Raw genomic sequence first — 17,439 nt, 5'->3', positions numbered from 1 at the left:
AATTCCTGACACACAATATCGAATCTTAATTTTAAACCAGGGCTGTCAAAGTTAAAGCGTTAACTAATTAATTAATCCCAAAAAAATTTGCATTAATCATGTATTAACGCAGATTAATCACACTATTAATTTTGACCACAGATTATCCTTTAGCTGACAGTGGATGGTTACATTAAAGGTAGCACGGGTTGTGTTTGAGCAATAAAAATAACATGCGTTAAAGTAAAGCATTTAATAAATGTTTGTGTATGACATTCAGAATATGAATTTTTTGTTCGCACAAAAACTAACTTTTTTTTTTCAATTTAAAATTATGCAAGTAATCAACTGATTAGAAAAAGAGGAGGATGAGTGTGTGCAGTGGATCAAAATGTTTTGAAGACGTCCTCATAACATTAAATGTCAAAAAAAATTACACAAAACAGGTGCTCTTTAAATTTGGCAGGCAAAAAATGTTGATAAAATTTTTTTTTTAATTACGTGATTAATCGTGATTCATCAAAATTCTAAAATATGATTAATCTGATTAAAAATGTAATTGTTTGACAGCTCTATTTTAAACACACCATCAGTTTTTCATAAATCACAAAAAATGTCTTCTCCAAGAACAATCAAATAAAATGCTTCCCCTGGCGCAATTACAAGTTTTCTCACAGTAGTTCCTTTCATTACTTTTAACAATAGAGCAGCATGGCTCCAGTCATAAGGGTTGAAATCTTGTGATGGGCCAGACAGACTAAATAAAGACCAAGGCGTAGACCACATGCGCCCCAATGTGGTGAACAAGTGGCCAACTGGCAAAGTTTACATTAGTAGCCCAAGGGAAATTAAAACTCAACACTTAAGGTGTTTTCCAAATGTGGAATACAAGTTTATTGACATTGTAAAGACGACCCTGCAATATTGTCCTGCTGGTAAGACAGCAACGAATAGGAAGACATAATTGAGTGTTTGTACATGTATCTCCAAATTAACAACGTTTCATGGTGTAGGCCAGTGGGACATCTACAACTCCTGGCAAAAATTATGGAATCACCTGCCTATATTCATTAAGCGGCATAATTTTGTAGCGGGGGAAAAAGCAGATCACAGACATGACATTGAGATGTCTATCATTGCGTTGCACTGCGGAAATATCAGATTTCTAAAAATGTCCAGATGTTTGGAATTGTTAGTAGTTCTACCAGAAAAAAATAATGAATAGTCATTCTACTAGTATTTCCACCCGATTTATGACCATGCAAGCTGAACCTCCAACATGGCGGGCAAACACATACCGATCGATCTCATGATCAAAAACTATTGGAGGAGACCACACCTAAAATTTAAAAGTCAAATTAAAACCTTTACGATGAAAGGTGACGCGTCTTTCAACAACCAAGAGGTAATTGCCTCGATTCAACTTTGGTAGCTACTGAGTGCACTTTAAATGCAAGGTATTACATCAACATTTGCCTCGACAATCTCAATTCAATGCTACCCACATAACACCAGTTATAGAACTACAGTACATTGAACAAATAACGTTGAAATCAATTGGACTGGTCTAGCACCAGCCCACACCAAACGTCTTCTAAATAAACTACCATGGACAAAGGTCAAATTAAGTTTCAATATAAACGTTTGGGAAGGGAATTACCTTCAGCGCACAACTATATGATGATATGCTGAAAAAGAAAGAAGTTTCAAGACTGATATGTCGAAAACGTGTTGGTTTGGAATGTTGTATTCTCTGAGAAGCGTGTCTGAACAGCTGAAAGAGAGACAATTCATTAAACGTTCAAAACTGTATTGATGTGTTGTGAACGGTCACTTTCCCTAGATGGCAGTAATGCCTTGGGCTTACCGTGGTTCTACAGTTAGTTGTGTACGCAGTACATTACGCCGCTCTCATAAGTGTCCGCACTGCGCTATCTTGTGGCAGTAATTTGTCAAGACCTGAGCAAAGATGATTCACTAGTGACTTGCACATTCCAGTATCACTGTAGTACCGTAGGACTTAGTGAAGCGTTCGTTTTTTGTGTGTGTGAGGCTCAAATTATCACAGAAAATATTATAATTTGGAGGTAAACTGTACAGTACATTATTTTAACCAAGAGCCTAGCCACATCACTCTCTTCTTTATGTATTAACGATGATACCATTGACCATTTGTAAGTTGTTGTTTTTTGTCGCATTGTGACATTTTGAGGTAGAAAATAGAACTACATGTGCGCTACCACTTCCAAAGTTTGTGTGTAATAAGTATGGTTATAATTTATGTTAATGATAAATGTGTCTTCAGCATCCACCTCGGCCACTAACAAGTCCTATTAGTCCTGAAAAACTCATCCACAACAAACAGAAGTCTTACAGCAGAGACAAGTGTCTCTGATCTGATTCTGATCTGAATGTCTGCAGAAAAAACACTTCATCAGTGGAAAAAAATGTTTATTTTTACGACACGTGTGAAATAAATAGGGGTGTGTGATTCTTGGAAGACATTATCATTAAAACACAAAAGTAGAATTAGCTGCTATCAAATACACAATTTACACTTATATTGCATTATGTAGCTTATAAAGTTGATGTTTTTAATAAGACAAATTTTGTTTTGTTTTGTGGTTGACATTGTAAAGTGTTATAAGCTTGGTGAAAAAAAGGATCGTGTTTCTTGTCTGCTAACAATCCCCAGCGTGATCTTGGTCAAGTATAGAAAATAACAAAAATAAAAACACCACAGAATATTAAAAAAAAAAAACAATATTAATAATAATAAAAAACTTTCATGAATTGCACAATTGACATTATAAAATTCACAGAGCAGGGTTGGTAAGGTTCGGTCCTCGAGTGCCCCTATCCAGCCTGTTTTCCATGTTTACCTCCTGCAGCACAGCTGAATCTAATGATCAGCTAATCAGCAAGTTTTCCAGAAGCCTTTTATTTTTTATTTTAGATTTGCTTTGCAGAAGCCTGATAACGATCCTGATCATAAATCAGGTGTGTTAGTGGAGAGAAACATGGAAAATAGGCTGGATAGGGGCTCTCGGGGACCGAACTTGAGCACCCCTGTCACAGATTGTATTGCTTTGGTTTAGACATATCAATTACCTGACTCACTGTGATTTCCTTTAACTGTCTGAAAAAAATTTTTTCACTCACTTGGCTGATGAAGGTCATTCTAACAGGATAAAATGTCATCTTACTAATAACTCAGTGGCTGCAAATATTAAAGTTTATTTGGGCTGGTTCTGCCTCATTAGTCTTTATGGCCTTTTCCCAATGAGAGTGTCCAAGATTCAAAGTGATGTCAGTTTCAGAGGTTCGTCTCATCCCAGGTTGGGTCGTTCATGTTCTTCAAAACTCTCCTGATGATCCTCTCAAGCTCTTTCCTAGCTCGCTGCTCCTCCTCTAGTGTCCTCTTCATCCTCTTGTTGTCCTGCAAGACCACAAAAACATGTCTCTCCCACAAATACTGTCCACTCCCCTAGCACAGCGCACACTCACCTGTTTGAGTTCTTGGACCTCATCTCTTAAACTGTATACAGTGTCTACCAGGCTCCTGCAGCAGAAAGGCAACATGGCATCATATTGACACGAGCTGCAGCATGATACTGTACACACTGACCAATTCTTACATATAGTGAGGCCACATACGCATAACAAGCCACACACTATACTAAGTCTCACCTCTCCTCCATTACGGTTTGTCCATTGCTCCTGGTTTCCTCCACTATGATCTTCTCTTCCTCTGGGAACAACATGTGAACATCCCTCCTGCTGGAACCTGATCAAAACATAGCAAAAGTGTCAGCTGTAGTCTTTCTTCTTCAACGATCAAGTGACAACATGCAAACAAAACAACAAAGCGACTTACACACACATACAAACACAGCAGATACGGACTATAGAGGTCTAACGCTATTTGCAAGCTAGCCAGGTTGCCACAGTATCGTATATTCTGACTCGCTACACCGAAATCTTACGAGAAAATGAGGCAGTCCTGTAACTAGTAGCGGTCCAGATACTGTCATAATCCGAGTCTTCTGATTGGTCGGAACATGGCAGATTGCCCGGGACGCCAGCAACGATGAAGCTGGAGTCAGCGAGCACATGGTTGTGCATGAGGTCAGTACCTTGCCAGGCTGCACCAGCAATCAGCAGGGGGAATACAGAGGGCAATGGTGCGGGAAAACACAAACCGCAGAAGTTGGGATGCAGAACAAAATTAAATAGAGACATGGGCCCAAAAAAAAAACACACACGGAGAAAATGGCTCGGGGGGATAATCCATTTGAATTTGAGGAAAAATAGCAAAAATTATATTAATTACAAAGAGGACAGTGGTTAGCAAGCATAAAGCAGTACAACACATATAGAATAATATACACAAGAAGTGGAGAGTGGAGGAATCAATGGATGAAAAAAGAGAGAGAAGAGAGAAAAAAGCCTTGTTAGAGTTGAAAGCTGAGAAAAAACAACAACTTTTAGGTCAGCATGCATATTCACAGCACTTAATATGTGGAAAGTGTATGGGGACTCACTGGAGTTAAGGGTCTGTCGCGTCTTGGCACTGGTGCAGTATGCCTCAATCACTTTTAAGATCTGAGCGTCCTCCTCCAGAGCTGCTGTGCCTGAAAAACAATCAAGTGATTCTTCAACCCCACAAGCCTTTTTTTCTTCTTTTTTTTTTACAAGCGCATCTCAGCTTGGATCAGGAATGGGCAACTTAAATGCTAAAGGGGGGTGGGGGGGGGGGGGTGGGGGCACAATTTTTCATCAGTGCTACTGGGGGGCCACATAGGACCACCACACACTTCCCAACTAGATAAATGACAAAAACATCACTTTAAATATGCACAATATACGCACGTGTGCAAAATACATGCTCTTAGTATATTTCATTCTTCGTAATACATTTCTCAATACATGTAAAAAAAGATCCACGATCCCAAATAAAGGGTTTGAAGTATAACCACACTGTAAAATTATTATTTATTTTTTTTAAATCCAGTGTTAAGTGCTGTCTTGCACAAAAATTACCAGTCAAGGATGGTGCAAAACTGCTTAATGGCAAAACCAACATTAAGTACAATAATTCATTTTGTGCAAAAATTCTCTAACGAAAAAAAATTACAACGAAAATGCTTTTTAAAAGACGAAAACTAACTGAAACTACGTTCTATGTTTACAAAACTAACTAAAACTATAATGATAGCGAAATTGTCCTTCGTTTTAGTCTTTGGTACCGTTATTAATTTACCGTAATACATGAGCCTTTGGGGATGATTTTAAATGTGATTTTAAGTATATTTATTTCGGTATTAACCGGGATAAAGAAGTTTGAAAGTGTGTCACACAGAAGTGACGTCATCTAGCAGCAGCCCATAGAAAAGCACCTTCAGATGACATCACTCCTAGGCGCCAATTTTGCATGCTTGACTTTTGCCTCTAATGGCTCGGCTCGCCTGCTTTTTCATTTAACCCAGCAGATATGCAGAGCGAGGTAAGAAATGTGTTACTTTTTTCATTTCACCATGGTGTTTTTTAAATATTGTGCACAAGTAATACACATTTTCTTTAATACAAAATCTAATACTGAAACTAAAACTAAGCATTTTTGTAAATAACTAAAATGAATAAAACTAACAGAACCACTCTGAAAACTAATTAAAGCTAACTAAATAAATAAATAAATATAAATAAAAACGAACTAAAATGAAAATTCAAAACTATAATAGCCCTGCTCTGGGACACGGGTCGCCAGTTGCCCATCCCTTGTTTAGATTGACTCTCTTACTCTTTCTGACAGTGAAGTCTTCTTCGGAGGGTTTCCGCTCCGGTTTCCTCTTGGGAAGCAGCTTCTTCATATTCTTTGGACTCTTACTCATATCCTGCAAACAATTAATATGCATAGCCGATGAGAAGTTTTGCATGAAAGAAAAAACTGTTTAAAAGCTCTACAAAAGTGCTTGTTTTTAATTTGCCAGTTAATAAGTACCTCCTTGTTGTTAAGGGCAGCAGATGGTCGGAGAGGGGGCGCAGGCCGAAGACAGCTCATGCTCCATGGTTTTGGGGTACTCTGTGACTCCAGGGCCCCCCACATGGGGCTGCCGCCATATGAGGAAAGATGAGGGAGGGTGTGGAAGGCGCTGCTTTCGCCACGAGACTCTGAGTGCCGGGAAGGGGTGATGGGCATTGAGGGCAACTAGGAGGAAGTGACAGGAGAGCAGTCAATTATGAACTTCACTGGGTTGGTAATAGATTACTAGAAAGGCAGACTTACTGTGTGACACACCGACTGAGTTTTGTGTGTGTGTGCAGCAGGGGTGTGTGTGTGTTTGGTGAGAAGGTCCAGCCACTCCAGCAGATCCTGCTGATTGTTGCATGCCACTTGCATACGGTCACATTGGGTACCTGTTAGCACACATGAATATACAACCTGTAAATGATTTTCTAGTTTCCATACTGCCTTTGAAAAACAATAACAAATTAAAAAGCTAGCCATTGGCACAGAAAAATAATAAAGGGATAATTGACTCATTTGGCCATTTTCAGCAATAAAAGTTTGTATTTTGTCACACGTGATATTTTCAGTCGACAGCAAATGGCACAATGTGTTTTTAAAGGTGTTAATTGTACATGGAAAATAATGAAGTTATCAAATAAATTTTCAACAAAATATTAACTTCTTAGTGCTGAAAATGGCTAAATGAGTATCCCTTTAAGACACACGGAAGCTGTTTTAAATGTCTCTTGCCAGTGACCTAATGCAGGCGTGTTTAAAGACCACGATTCAAACACTATATCAAAACAAGGGCAGACCAGATATTTCAAAAGCATTCCTCATGGTTTCCCCATCTTCCATCCTGGAGATCAACATGCCTGACAGTGGCATCTTCCCCTGCAAAGATAAACTCACAATGTTGTTTGTTCAACATCACAGCAACATTTTAAGATCCTGAAAGCATTCTCACTTATGTTATGGATTCTTTATTTTACTTTCACTTTACAACATTTGATTTGCTCCAAATTTTTCCGCCAAACAGGATAACATTTTTCTCATTCCACTAATATACAGTTTTTGCACAATTTAACATTTAATATAAAATGTTCCCCATTCATTTTTTAATGGGAAAGTCATTCAACTGTTTCTAAGTTCAACTTAGCACTCACTTACATATACAACTGATCATCATTCATTCAATCATTATGATCATCATTGTTTGATACTGCTCGCTGGCGTGGTAAAAGTGCATTGTCCAGTAACCAGGAAGTCGGGGGTTTGAAACCCACCTCTGACTGTACATTGCAACTCTATCCATGGCCATCCAGCTAAGTGATACACATGTTTACCAAATGCCTATGGGGAAATGCATTATGATTACAATTAAGTGATTAAACTATGTATCTCCGTTAAGCTTCAAGAACTTTTTTATACTACAGTGTGCCATGACTTTCAACAAGTGAGTTAGCTCAGTGGATAAGAACATGCCTTTTCATGTGTAGAACATGGTTCAAGTCACGGTTGGACCAGACTTTAGTCCAAATTCAATTTTGAACAATAATCATTGTGTAATTATTTAACATCCATTATACTTAATGTGATTTCTTATTAAGTTTTTATATATATATATATATATATTATTCTGTTGTATATTGTAACTTTTAAACTCAGTGCAAGCTGAGTATCATACGGCATTATCCAATACAATTATATACCATGTCACAGATTTATTTAAGGCTAAAATAGTGCAGTGGTTACAGTAAAGAACTGGTGAGTGGCGTGCCAGGGTTCTAAAACCAATTGGAGCACATTTGAGTCATTTTCATATAATAATAGTTGCCCAATTATTTAATCTTCATTATATTCAATTCCAATTGACATCACTGTTATAACAAAGCATTCCACATGCATTTAAATATTAGTATGCAACTTTTAGCATTCATAAGCAATTTGTCCAGAAATTGCACATCTAGTTACTTTACAAGGCTGATATGATTGAATATCAAGGCAGGAAATAATATCTGACCAAACCTGGTAGATAAATCCACTCATCCTCATGCTTGCGGAGAGCAAGAGCAGAGTGTGAGGGAAAAGGAGAAGGTAGCGTTCACTTGACTCCTAAAAGACATACAAAGTGTTTCTTACACACTGCACTCGCTATGTTGCAACTCTGTGTGTGGTCAAAACTGCTCCAGAGGTTCACCTGACAGTTCTGAGAGCGGACCGCAGCCTGGGACATGTGAAGAACGGGGCCGAGGGTCCTGATGTCCTCCCCTTCCCAGTTCCTGATTGGCTCGGTTAAAATTTGTAACTCCAGGTCCTTCTTCTTCCTCACTTCCTGGCACTGGGCCTGAACACAAAGGCATGAGACGGCACTCCATGAACCATCTCACAGGACAGGAATACTTGAGTGGACTGATAGCCATGTGTTTCTGTCTTACTGCGAGGCTTTGAAATGATGCCATACAGGTTTGGAGGTCAACTCTGCCGGGGTGTTGGTCCTGAGAACAAGAACATAAAACAGATCTATGTTTGTTCGCTCTCTGTTTCCTTGGAAACAGATCAGTCATCAGATGTAATCATCAGGACAGAAGTACGTACCTCCATGTGCCTGTCCATTTCCTTGAGCAGGGTTGGGTATCTCTCCAGTCGAGTGAAGGGTTTACTCAGACTGGTGGTCAGTGTCAAAATCCCTGGACTATATGCCCCTCTGGATTCCATGTAATCACCCAGCTCCTCGCTGCAAAACAGACAGTTGAGATATGTATCCTTGTGTTTCCTAAGCCACTTTTCCTCTTTCTCTGTTCCAGCATTATGAGTTACTCCTAAAACCATGCAGAAATGCCTGTTTGACAGGCAATTATGAAAGGAGCTTCTGACCTTTGCTGAGTGAGCACACTGACGGCAGATGGATGGTTTGAGCAGTAAGTCACATAAAGAGTCTTCATTTGGGGCATTAGACTCAGGAAGAAGCCTCCTATCCTCTGCTGACATTCTGGAAGTCTTTAAAAAAAAAAATGAAAATAAACATATCACAGCGCATGAAGCCATAGTCTATTTGCTTGAACCCTGCTTGTTGTTTTTAGTGAATTTTGACGTGACACTGCACTGCAGTACTTAAACCTAACACCAGATGGCTATGCAATCAAGTACAACAATCTATATGGAAAAAAATGTGTATTTCTAGAAACACTCAGCATGAGAGTTTTTAGTCTGCTGTTGTTGTTGAAAATGGTTATTATTGTGGGATAAACCCCTTGAGATGCAACATCTCATTTGCGAGGGGGGGGGGGGGTCCCACACAAAAAATACAAGGCAATCTATAACAACACACCAGACAAAAAAGACGAAGGAGAAAAGAAAAAAAAACGTAAAATAAAGAAGAAAAAAAAAGAAAAAAGAAACAAATACAATAACACTTAACAGAGACAACCTTAATATCAGCACAACAAAATTCTAATTATTTCATAATAATAAAATAAAAATGAAAATAGTGTAACAATATTGAAAACATGTTTTTAAATAATTAAACAAGATTTTTTTTTATTTTTTATATATATGATGTTAAGACAACAAACAAATATTAACAGGTAGACTATTCAAATTAGATGGGGCAAGTGACTTGAAGGCTTTCTTGCCGATTTCTTTAGTGATAGAGGGGACTATGAAAAAAAACTGCAATACATCATGCCGACAGTGGATATGAAAATTATACAGTATGAGATGCACTGGTTATAGGTCAAACTAATGGTGGAGAAAGTTTTTAAAGGATTTATCTTGGTCTTATTTTTTTTTATATATCACTTAAACGTGGCATTTGAACAGATGTATGTGGATGTTGTTCTTTTTAAAATTAATTTACCTTGTAAATGAACTCTGGGGAGAAACGAGGCAGATACAATAAGACTTGTCTTCTTTCTGTTTCTTGTCATTTAACGATGAAGAATATTGTTTTATATTGTCTTTTTTTCTTTTACAAATGAATGAAATAAATGATTGATTGAAATTAAATTAAATTAAATGTATGTACACTTTGTATATGCACTGTATATGACTGAAAAGGTAACATTTGTGCATCCTTAGCAGACAAAAGAGATGCGGCTACTGACTTTGTATGCTCCTCCAAGGACTGAACCAGCATTTGCTGGAAGGTCGAAATCTCCTCGAGATTTCCTTGAATGTGGCTGATGTCATCACCACTCAGCCTGCAGAGAATCAGCGAGGAGTCATTCATAATTGACAAGTTCTATTTCGAATCATTTTTTATGTATACCCTGGTGTGCGTATGCTAGCATGTTGCATGCTATAGCACGATGTTGTTTTACTTCACATTCATGGGAAAACATATCAAAAAATAACTTGACCTGTCTGTGGGTTGGAGGGAGCGCAGGTAGGACCCCAAAATACTTTGCAGTTCCCTTGAATACTCACTCTCTGCTTCCAATATGTTCTGGAGGACCTTAAAACACAAATTTAACAAATGTAGAGAGACAAGACCAAAAGCTAAAAGCATCTCAGCACTTCTTCCTTTTGAGGGGATCCATTAGAGGACAGGCAAAACATGTTGATTCTCTTTCTTCTTCACATTTTACCCAAGGCAGGTCAGTCTATTTGTTAGTAAGCTAGATTCAGGTACCCCCAACTGAACATGGGAGGCCTGGGGAGACTGTGGAAGCTTGCATTATTAAAACACGTGTACACAACAAGAGGCGCACTAACCCTGAGGCAAGGCTGTCCCAGAAACCAATGGAACGGAAGGAATAACCTACATTATTACACACACACACACAAAGTCTACACACTCCCTCTCTAACTAATGCCAGGTTTTTGCGATATCAAAAATAGGACAAAGATTTTTCCACCAATAATGTGACCTGCAAAACTCAAGTGATTAATTTTATTTTTTAGAAAAAATAAACAATTAAGTTGAGATACTGTGTTTGCACACATATATCATATGCACACCCTCATATAACTTGGGATGTGGCTGTTTACAATTAACCAATCACATTCATACTCATGTCAATGCCACCATTTAAAATGCTTATGATTAACACCCAAAACGTTCAGCTGTTCCAGTAGGCTTTTCCTGTCTTCTGTATTTAGAGGATGGGAGATTGTCATGTGTACTAAGCAGCCAGTACTTGCCAGGAATTTCTGCAGCTCTTCCAATGGTGCTGTGAGCCTCTTGGCAACCTCCCTGAGCAGTTTTCTTCTTGTCTTTATTTAAAATGCATTTTGGAGGGATGTCCACTGCTTTGTAATGTCACTGATGTGCCATATTTTCTCCACTTGATAATGACGGTCTTCACTGTGTTTCGTGGTATATTTAATAACTTGGAAATTCTTCTGTACTCTTTTTTTGACCGATATCTTTGAACAAGGAGATCCCTCTTATGCTGTGGAAGATCTCTGTGGACCATGGATTGTGCTGTAAAATGTGACCACAGTAATGCCAGGAAAGCCTATTAGAACAGCGGAAATGTATTTGGGGTTAATAAAGGCACTTAAAAAATTGTGTCAGGTATATCCTGACTCCCATTTAACATGAGTTTGAATGTGAGTGGTCAATTATGAACACAGCCGTAATCCACTAAGTTATTTATTTTAAAATATTTTTTTATGAGCTGTACATGCTACGAGGTCCAATTAATGGTTGAAAATGTTTTGTACTGGTTTATTGTGGTCTCATTTCCCAAACTCTAGAATTTGAACAGAGGTGTGTAGACTTTTTAAAGCCAGTACTGTATGTGTGGGTCCTGTGATCGACAGGGGATCAGACCCGTTTAGCCCACTTCTGACAATAGACTCTATGAAGATGTGATACTAACCACATTGTAGTAGGTCTTGCTGATGATAGAGGTGTCGAAACCTTTCGGTGGACTTCTCAGTGTCCCAGACTTGGGTTTATCTAATGGCTTGTCTGCACAGTAATGAAAAGGGAGAACAATATTCAGACTAGTAGCACACTTAGCAGAGTTCCAGTGTTAAATTGACTTTTTATCGGAAACAATATGATCCTGTTTTGTTTTGTTTCTTTGGGATGCTCGTTTTAAACTGTGTTTGATGTCTGTCAGTAACAATTGCAGGCATGTGTGATGATAGTGTCAGGGACCCCGCTTCCTTCCCATGAGCCCTGCCCATTTGTTCCCTGTTTCTGTGTATGTGTGCGTGAGAGAATCACACTGCTGGGCGAGGTGGAGGAGACACAGCTGGAGCAGGAGCCAGGTGCAGGTAATTACAATCAGCAGCCTACAAAAGCCAGCCCTGGATCTCACTTCAGCGCCAGATCAACTCTAACTGTCTCACAGTCAGTTGAAGCCAGCTTATCGCCTGCCTTTGAGTAGAACATTATTCTAATTAGTACTATTTGCCTAGATTTCCTGCACCTGCCGAGGCCGTACCTTTGCCAGCCTGCTGAAGCTAACTCGCCTGTGGAACGCCTGCTCCCTACCCGGACTCAGATCCCCCTTGGTTCCCCCGCTCACATCAGTCCACTAATTAAAAGACTCGCAAGTGACTCTGTTTGCCTCCCGTGTCTGCACTCGGGTTCTCATCCCGCGCCTTCGAAAAATAACAGATAGACTGCAGCCTCACAGCAAGCAACTGATGTTAGCCAGACCAATCTTCAGCCAGCCCTCTGCAATCACAGTTGATGTTCTCTACACTCAACTTTCAGGATGTTCCTCTCCATCCAGCATCTGTGGAACTTCCTGGCATTGTTTGTCAGGCCAGTTTCCTTCCTTGCCTTCCTGCCTTTCTCAACAAAAAAAAAAAAACAACTTCCAACTGTACGACTCATATGTGTTTGAGCGTTCACTGCTTTGGACATCTTTGCATATTCTCAGCAATGCAGATGAGATGGTAGAGGTGTATTAATTTGACATTGCTGCACCCACCGCTTCCTTTCAGTTCCCGCACATAGTTACTGGGGAACCAGCCGGTCTTGCCATTGAGCGAACCTTCCCACCAGCCCCCCTCCTCCTGCCTGCTCACATTAATGATGTCGCCCTTGGAGAAGGACAGTTCGTCCTCATTTGTCTGCTGGAATGGGAAGCGTGCCTTGAAAAGAAAATGGCCGCACCCACTGCCCTCAGACATGTCCTGTGACAGAAGAAATACACATGCGTCAAAGTACAATAGGAGAACAGAGTGTGAAATAATCTATTTGTTGATTGCTATTAGGGAAGCGCTATTTGCTGCTTTTTTCATGATAACTTACAAGGCTGTGAAACTGAGGCGGCTGCAGTTTGGAGGAACGACTTTGACTGTTCAGAGAGTCAAACGATTTAATCCTCAATGTGGCGGAGTGTGGCGTACAAACAGAAACACCTGAATCTGCACAACAATGAGCTAATTAAGATTAAAATATTTGTAAAAATACAATTGAACACAACGCAAACCTTCAGTGGCTTTGTTCAGAGCAGCCAAGCAGTTTAGGACCTTGGTGAAGTTCAGCCCCTGAAGGAGGTCATGGACCTCAAAAGGCTGCAGAATTTAGAAGATGGATTACATGCAACATCATGATAATATTTAGATGCACAATCACACGATAGCATCCTCTTCTTCACCATTACATCAAACTATGATGACAAAAGCACTGTGTTTAGGTTGGGGTTTAGAATGCCATTCCATCTACAGTCTGAGGCGGGATTACTCCGAGTCTGAGCTCCCCCCGGTAATCTCCCCATTACACACTAAACATGCGCGCACACATGCACAGTCATAGTCAAAATACGTCTGAGGTGCCTAATCTTGTTAAACAACACGCTAACATTCCCAAGGTGTGACTGGAGTATTCAAGGTGTACAGTATTACATATGGCTGATGATTAATATTATGCATTTGTTATCCCTTTGAATTTGTTCATATAAACCAAAGCCCCAGTGCTATGCAGTCCACTGCAGTGCTCATTAATTAATGTAGTCTGGCTGAGTAGTAGTACGTAAACGTAAAAAAGTATTTCACCTCTCCAACTACCATTAGGTTAATTTACAATAATTCACTTTGTACTGTAATTCATTGCTGCAGTGCTGCATTCAATGGCTCTGCATTACAACATATTCAGCTGCTTCCAACACAACAATTGATGAGTAGCCATAAAACAAGTTACTTATTTTAATTCATCACCATGTCCATTAGCTCAGTAAGGCTGCTACTGTAACATAATATTGACTCAATATTGTATTTGACGGGTTGTTTGAAAAGAGAGTTAAGGTACCAGCGATTGGCCAGAATGCTTGCTATTCACATAAAAGCAACACTCAGGCCAAAATAAATGATCACAATTGTCATCTAATAAATCAATCAGCTCCTACATATTTAGAAACCCTCCACGATTAGAGAGACAGGCCGAATTGTCTGAATTAGCATGCTGATGTCAGCCAGGCTGCCACTAATGGAGGCCTTGGCGTCCAGCATCATGGTCGACTTTTAATCAACCTGATTGGAAAATCCACTAGCTGCATGACATGTTGCATTACATCAGCCTACTACTCTCCTCTCCTTCATCTTTTGTTCTTTGAATTGAACCCCACCCCCACCCCTCTCGGCCCCCGACACCGCAACACAACCACCACCATGCAGTTCTAACATTACAGACATCAGCAATGGACCCTGTGTTATGTAATCTGCTCTTTTCCATTATGAATCTAGATTCCACAAATGACAATAACCCGTGTGTATGGTTGAATTGTAAAAACAGCACAAAATGATTACATTTGCTGCTGCATTCAAATTGACACTCCAATTAAAACATTTTGTATGGTAGTATTTGCAAAAAAATATGCATCAGACAAACATCTACCAAATACATTCTAAGATCTACACCGACTGTAAGGTCAGAGTTTATTAAAAAAAAAAGAAAAAAAAAGAAAGGGAAATTGACTTTTCCAGCCTCTTATTGTTACCTGTCCCAACTTTTTTTTAGATTTGTTGGCACCATGAAATTTACAATCAACATATATATTTTTTTATTTTTTGACCTGTCATCTATGTTCTATTCTGAACAAAATATTGAAATTTGGCACTTCCACATAATTGCATTCAGTTTTTATTCACAATTTGTATAGTGTCCCAACTTTTTGGGAATTGGGTTTGTATATATATATATATTCCTGTTGCCATGACTGGGTACTTAATTAGTGGTTAATACTGGTGATTGTACCTCTGCATCAACTTTTCGCTTAAGAAAAACACTGAAAACAATTATCTACGCTGTTTGTAATTCACATTCTACTGTATAAGTACATTCAATGTCCCATTTCCGCGTTAATGTGACGTTTCCTGCCAAATAGTGCGCACCTGTAACTGTCCGTACCAAAAGAGCATGCAGGTACACCTGCATATCAACAGGTTCGGAAGCAGATATATTCGAAAATGGTGTAAACTGTGAATAGCATTGTAGGCCTACATAAAAATGCAATTTCTTCATAATGATAAAACATGAATACAGTAACCCACCTCCACGCCGAAAACCCCGATGCCTTTGATGAATTCGCTAATGTTGAGTTGATACTCGCTGTCACTCCTCGGTTCCTGAAAAAACTACACATAAGAAGTCGATCAATTATAGTAGAGTATAACCCAATTTATTTTTTAACAGGTAAAAACAAGGAGCGTGTTCTACGCGGAAATAACGTTTATTTCAAGCGTGGTTTGTTGCACTTGTCGTATAGCTGTATGATCGCTAACATCAGTGCCGTGCTAAATTCCCGTTGAAGTTTCAAAGTAAATCTTTTAAAAGTCCTAATTCTATTTAGTTTCACTCTGCCGTTTTTGACATTTATTTCATAAACGCAACACTGGTAATTATAATGCGTTGATTAGCTACGGTTGAGTTATTTCTGTAGATGAGTATCTCCCACAGAAGCGAATGTTGCAATACTGCGCCTTTATTTCGAAAAAGACATGTCCGACTTTGTTTAACACAAATGAGACCTGGTAATTCATTTACAGAGCATAGGGTTGTTGTTTTTTTACCCCCAGTAAACAAAGGCTCTTATGTTTGAGGTATTTTTTTATGTTTAGATTTTGTATAATATTGAATGAAATGTCCTTGTTGCAAAACACATACTTTTTCCGTCGTCCCCGGTCTCAGTCGCTCCAGCAGTTTGCACAGCACCACCCCGTCCTGGAGAGACGTCCGGAGGAAAGCTTCTGGATCAGAGATGCTCTTCTTGGGAGACTCCAGCACCCCGAGCGTGATGAGCCACGTTACCGTTTGCTCTGCCGCGTTCATCGTAGAATGACGATGAAACGTATATTTTAGAAAAGAAAAGAAGTGGAGGATAGTCGGCCTAACGTACACCTCATTGTTGATCACCCCAGCTAATATTCCAATGTCAAAACATGGATTCTCTCTCTCTCTCTCTCTCTCTCTCTCTCTCTCTCTCTCTCTCTCTCTCTCTCTCTCTCTCTCTCTCTCTCTCTCTCTCTCTCCCCCTCCCCCCCCTCTCTCTCTCTCTCTCTCTCTCCCTCTCTCTCTCTCTCTCTCTCTCTCTCTCTCTCTCTCTACCTCGCGTACGCATGTATATGGATAATTATTCACGTCGGCCTAACGGATGGGTTATGTTGTGAAGTGGTTTACATTTACTGTTGCTGCGAGACACGCCATTACTGGATTATTATTATTTATTCAAAGCGTAACTCTGGTAACGTTCCATTTACAGCTGTGCTAAATGGAGTTGTGACGCTAACTGGTGGTAAATGATGAGAAGTGGCCACCTTAGTGCGATGTTTACATTGTTCTATTACAACCACTTTCAGTATAAATGTACTTCAAAATAGTTTTGAGGAAAACATTTATTAAAAAAAAGAAAAGATAGAAAGAAAGAAAAATCTGACCATTTATTTTTCATAGCAGTGGATTTCATGTACAAAACTCATTCATCAATGCACAATCCACAGTCCCTCCTGGGCCACAACCTGTGACCCACATAGCACATCTGATGCAGGTGCATCCCACGTTGACTCAAATGACTCTGACTCCCCATGATCTCATGTTCGTTGTGTAGAGCAGCGTTTCCCAACCCTGGTCCTTGAGGAACACTATCCAGCCTGTTTTCCATGTCTCCCTATTCCAACACAGGTGATTCCAAGGATCCGCTTATCAGCAAGCTCTGGAGAAGCTTGTGATAATGATCCTCACCTGTGTTGGATAAGGGAGACGTGACTAACAGGCTGGATAGTGTTCCCCGAGGACCAGGGTTGGGAAACACTAGAGCAAACCAGATAATAATACCATTGACTTCACCAGTCTAGTGTCACAGTCTTTTTTAATTTTTTTCAGGAAACACCGCCACCTTCCCTTTAGCCATCTAAAATAATTTTCTATAACCACCGGTATTTGACTACACCGCTGGTTCAATGTGTATTGTTCTGCAATTAAACGTTCAGTTTCCTTGAATGGCTTAAGGAAACAATCTTGTAAAGGGTAAGCAGCGGTTTGGTAA

The 17,439-nt window shown here is 39.5% G+C and overlaps 2 protein-coding genes across 3 annotated transcripts in view; both read right to left on the bottom strand.

Annotated features, from left to right (window-relative positions):
- mcf2la (mcf.2 cell line derived transforming sequence-like a) overlaps nt 1-1,778 on the bottom strand; it is a 50,483-nt gene extending 48,705 nt beyond the window's left edge. Inside the window, exon 1 of the mRNA XM_086068166.1 lies at nt 1,640-1,778. The gene's annotated coding sequence lies outside the window, so the exon portion shown is untranslated. The remainder of the gene's footprint in view (nt 1-1,639) is intronic.
- Nucleotides 1,779-2,434: 656 nt separating this feature from the next.
- arhgef7b (Rho guanine nucleotide exchange factor (GEF) 7b) lies at nt 2,435-16,342 on the bottom strand. 2 transcript variants are annotated; one of them, XM_086069406.1, is made up of 22 exons: nt 16,062-16,342; nt 15,449-15,532; nt 13,390-13,474; nt 13,209-13,324; nt 12,886-13,090; nt 11,818-11,909; nt 10,351-10,445; nt 10,096-10,191; nt 8,867-8,989; nt 8,588-8,726; nt 8,428-8,487; nt 8,190-8,336; nt 8,018-8,104; nt 6,805-6,883; nt 6,266-6,396; nt 5,981-6,187; nt 5,780-5,873; nt 4,524-4,613; nt 3,966-4,124; nt 3,670-3,766; nt 3,487-3,541; nt 2,435-3,418 (listed from the first exon to the last, which is right to left on the bottom strand). In XM_086069406.1, exons 1-22 carry the CDS (start codon nt 16,224-16,226, stop codon nt 3,296-3,298), a joined length of 2,529 nt encoding a protein of 842 aa, XP_085925532.1. In that variant the 5' UTR covers nt 16,227-16,342; the 3' UTR covers nt 2,435-3,295. The 2 variants fall into 2 exon arrangements, with proteins under 2 accessions (XP_085925532.1, XP_085925533.1); XM_086069407.1 differs by lacking the exon at nt 3,966-4,124.
- Nucleotides 16,343-17,439: the final 1,097 nt, after the last annotated feature.

The sequence above is a fragment of the Leptonotus elevatus genome, chromosome 2 (genome assembly GCF_054856555.1).
Source record: "Leptonotus elevatus isolate MCC_2025b chromosome 2, RoL_Lele_1.0, whole genome shotgun sequence".
In the NCBI taxonomy this organism is placed as follows: domain Eukaryota; kingdom Metazoa; phylum Chordata; class Actinopteri; order Syngnathiformes; family Syngnathidae; genus Leptonotus; species Leptonotus elevatus.
Note: the sequence above shows the minus strand (reverse complement) of the source record. Positions and strands in the feature narration are given on the sequence as shown.

Excerpts from the sequence above, each read along its gene's own strand:
- arhgef7b (XM_086069406.1), bottom strand. The coding sequence starts at position 16,226 with ATGAACGCGGCAGAGCAAACGGTAACGTGGCTCATCACGCTCGGGGTG. Across the intron at positions 6,884-8,017 it reads TGAGTGGATTTATCTACCAG|GGGAAGATGCCACTGTCAGG; the intron begins GTTTGGTCAGAT and ends TTATCTTTGCAG. Across the intron at positions 3,542-3,669 it reads CAAACCGTAATGGAGGAGAG|GAGCCTGGTAGACACTGTAT; the intron begins GTGAGACTTAGT and ends TTTCTGCTGCAG.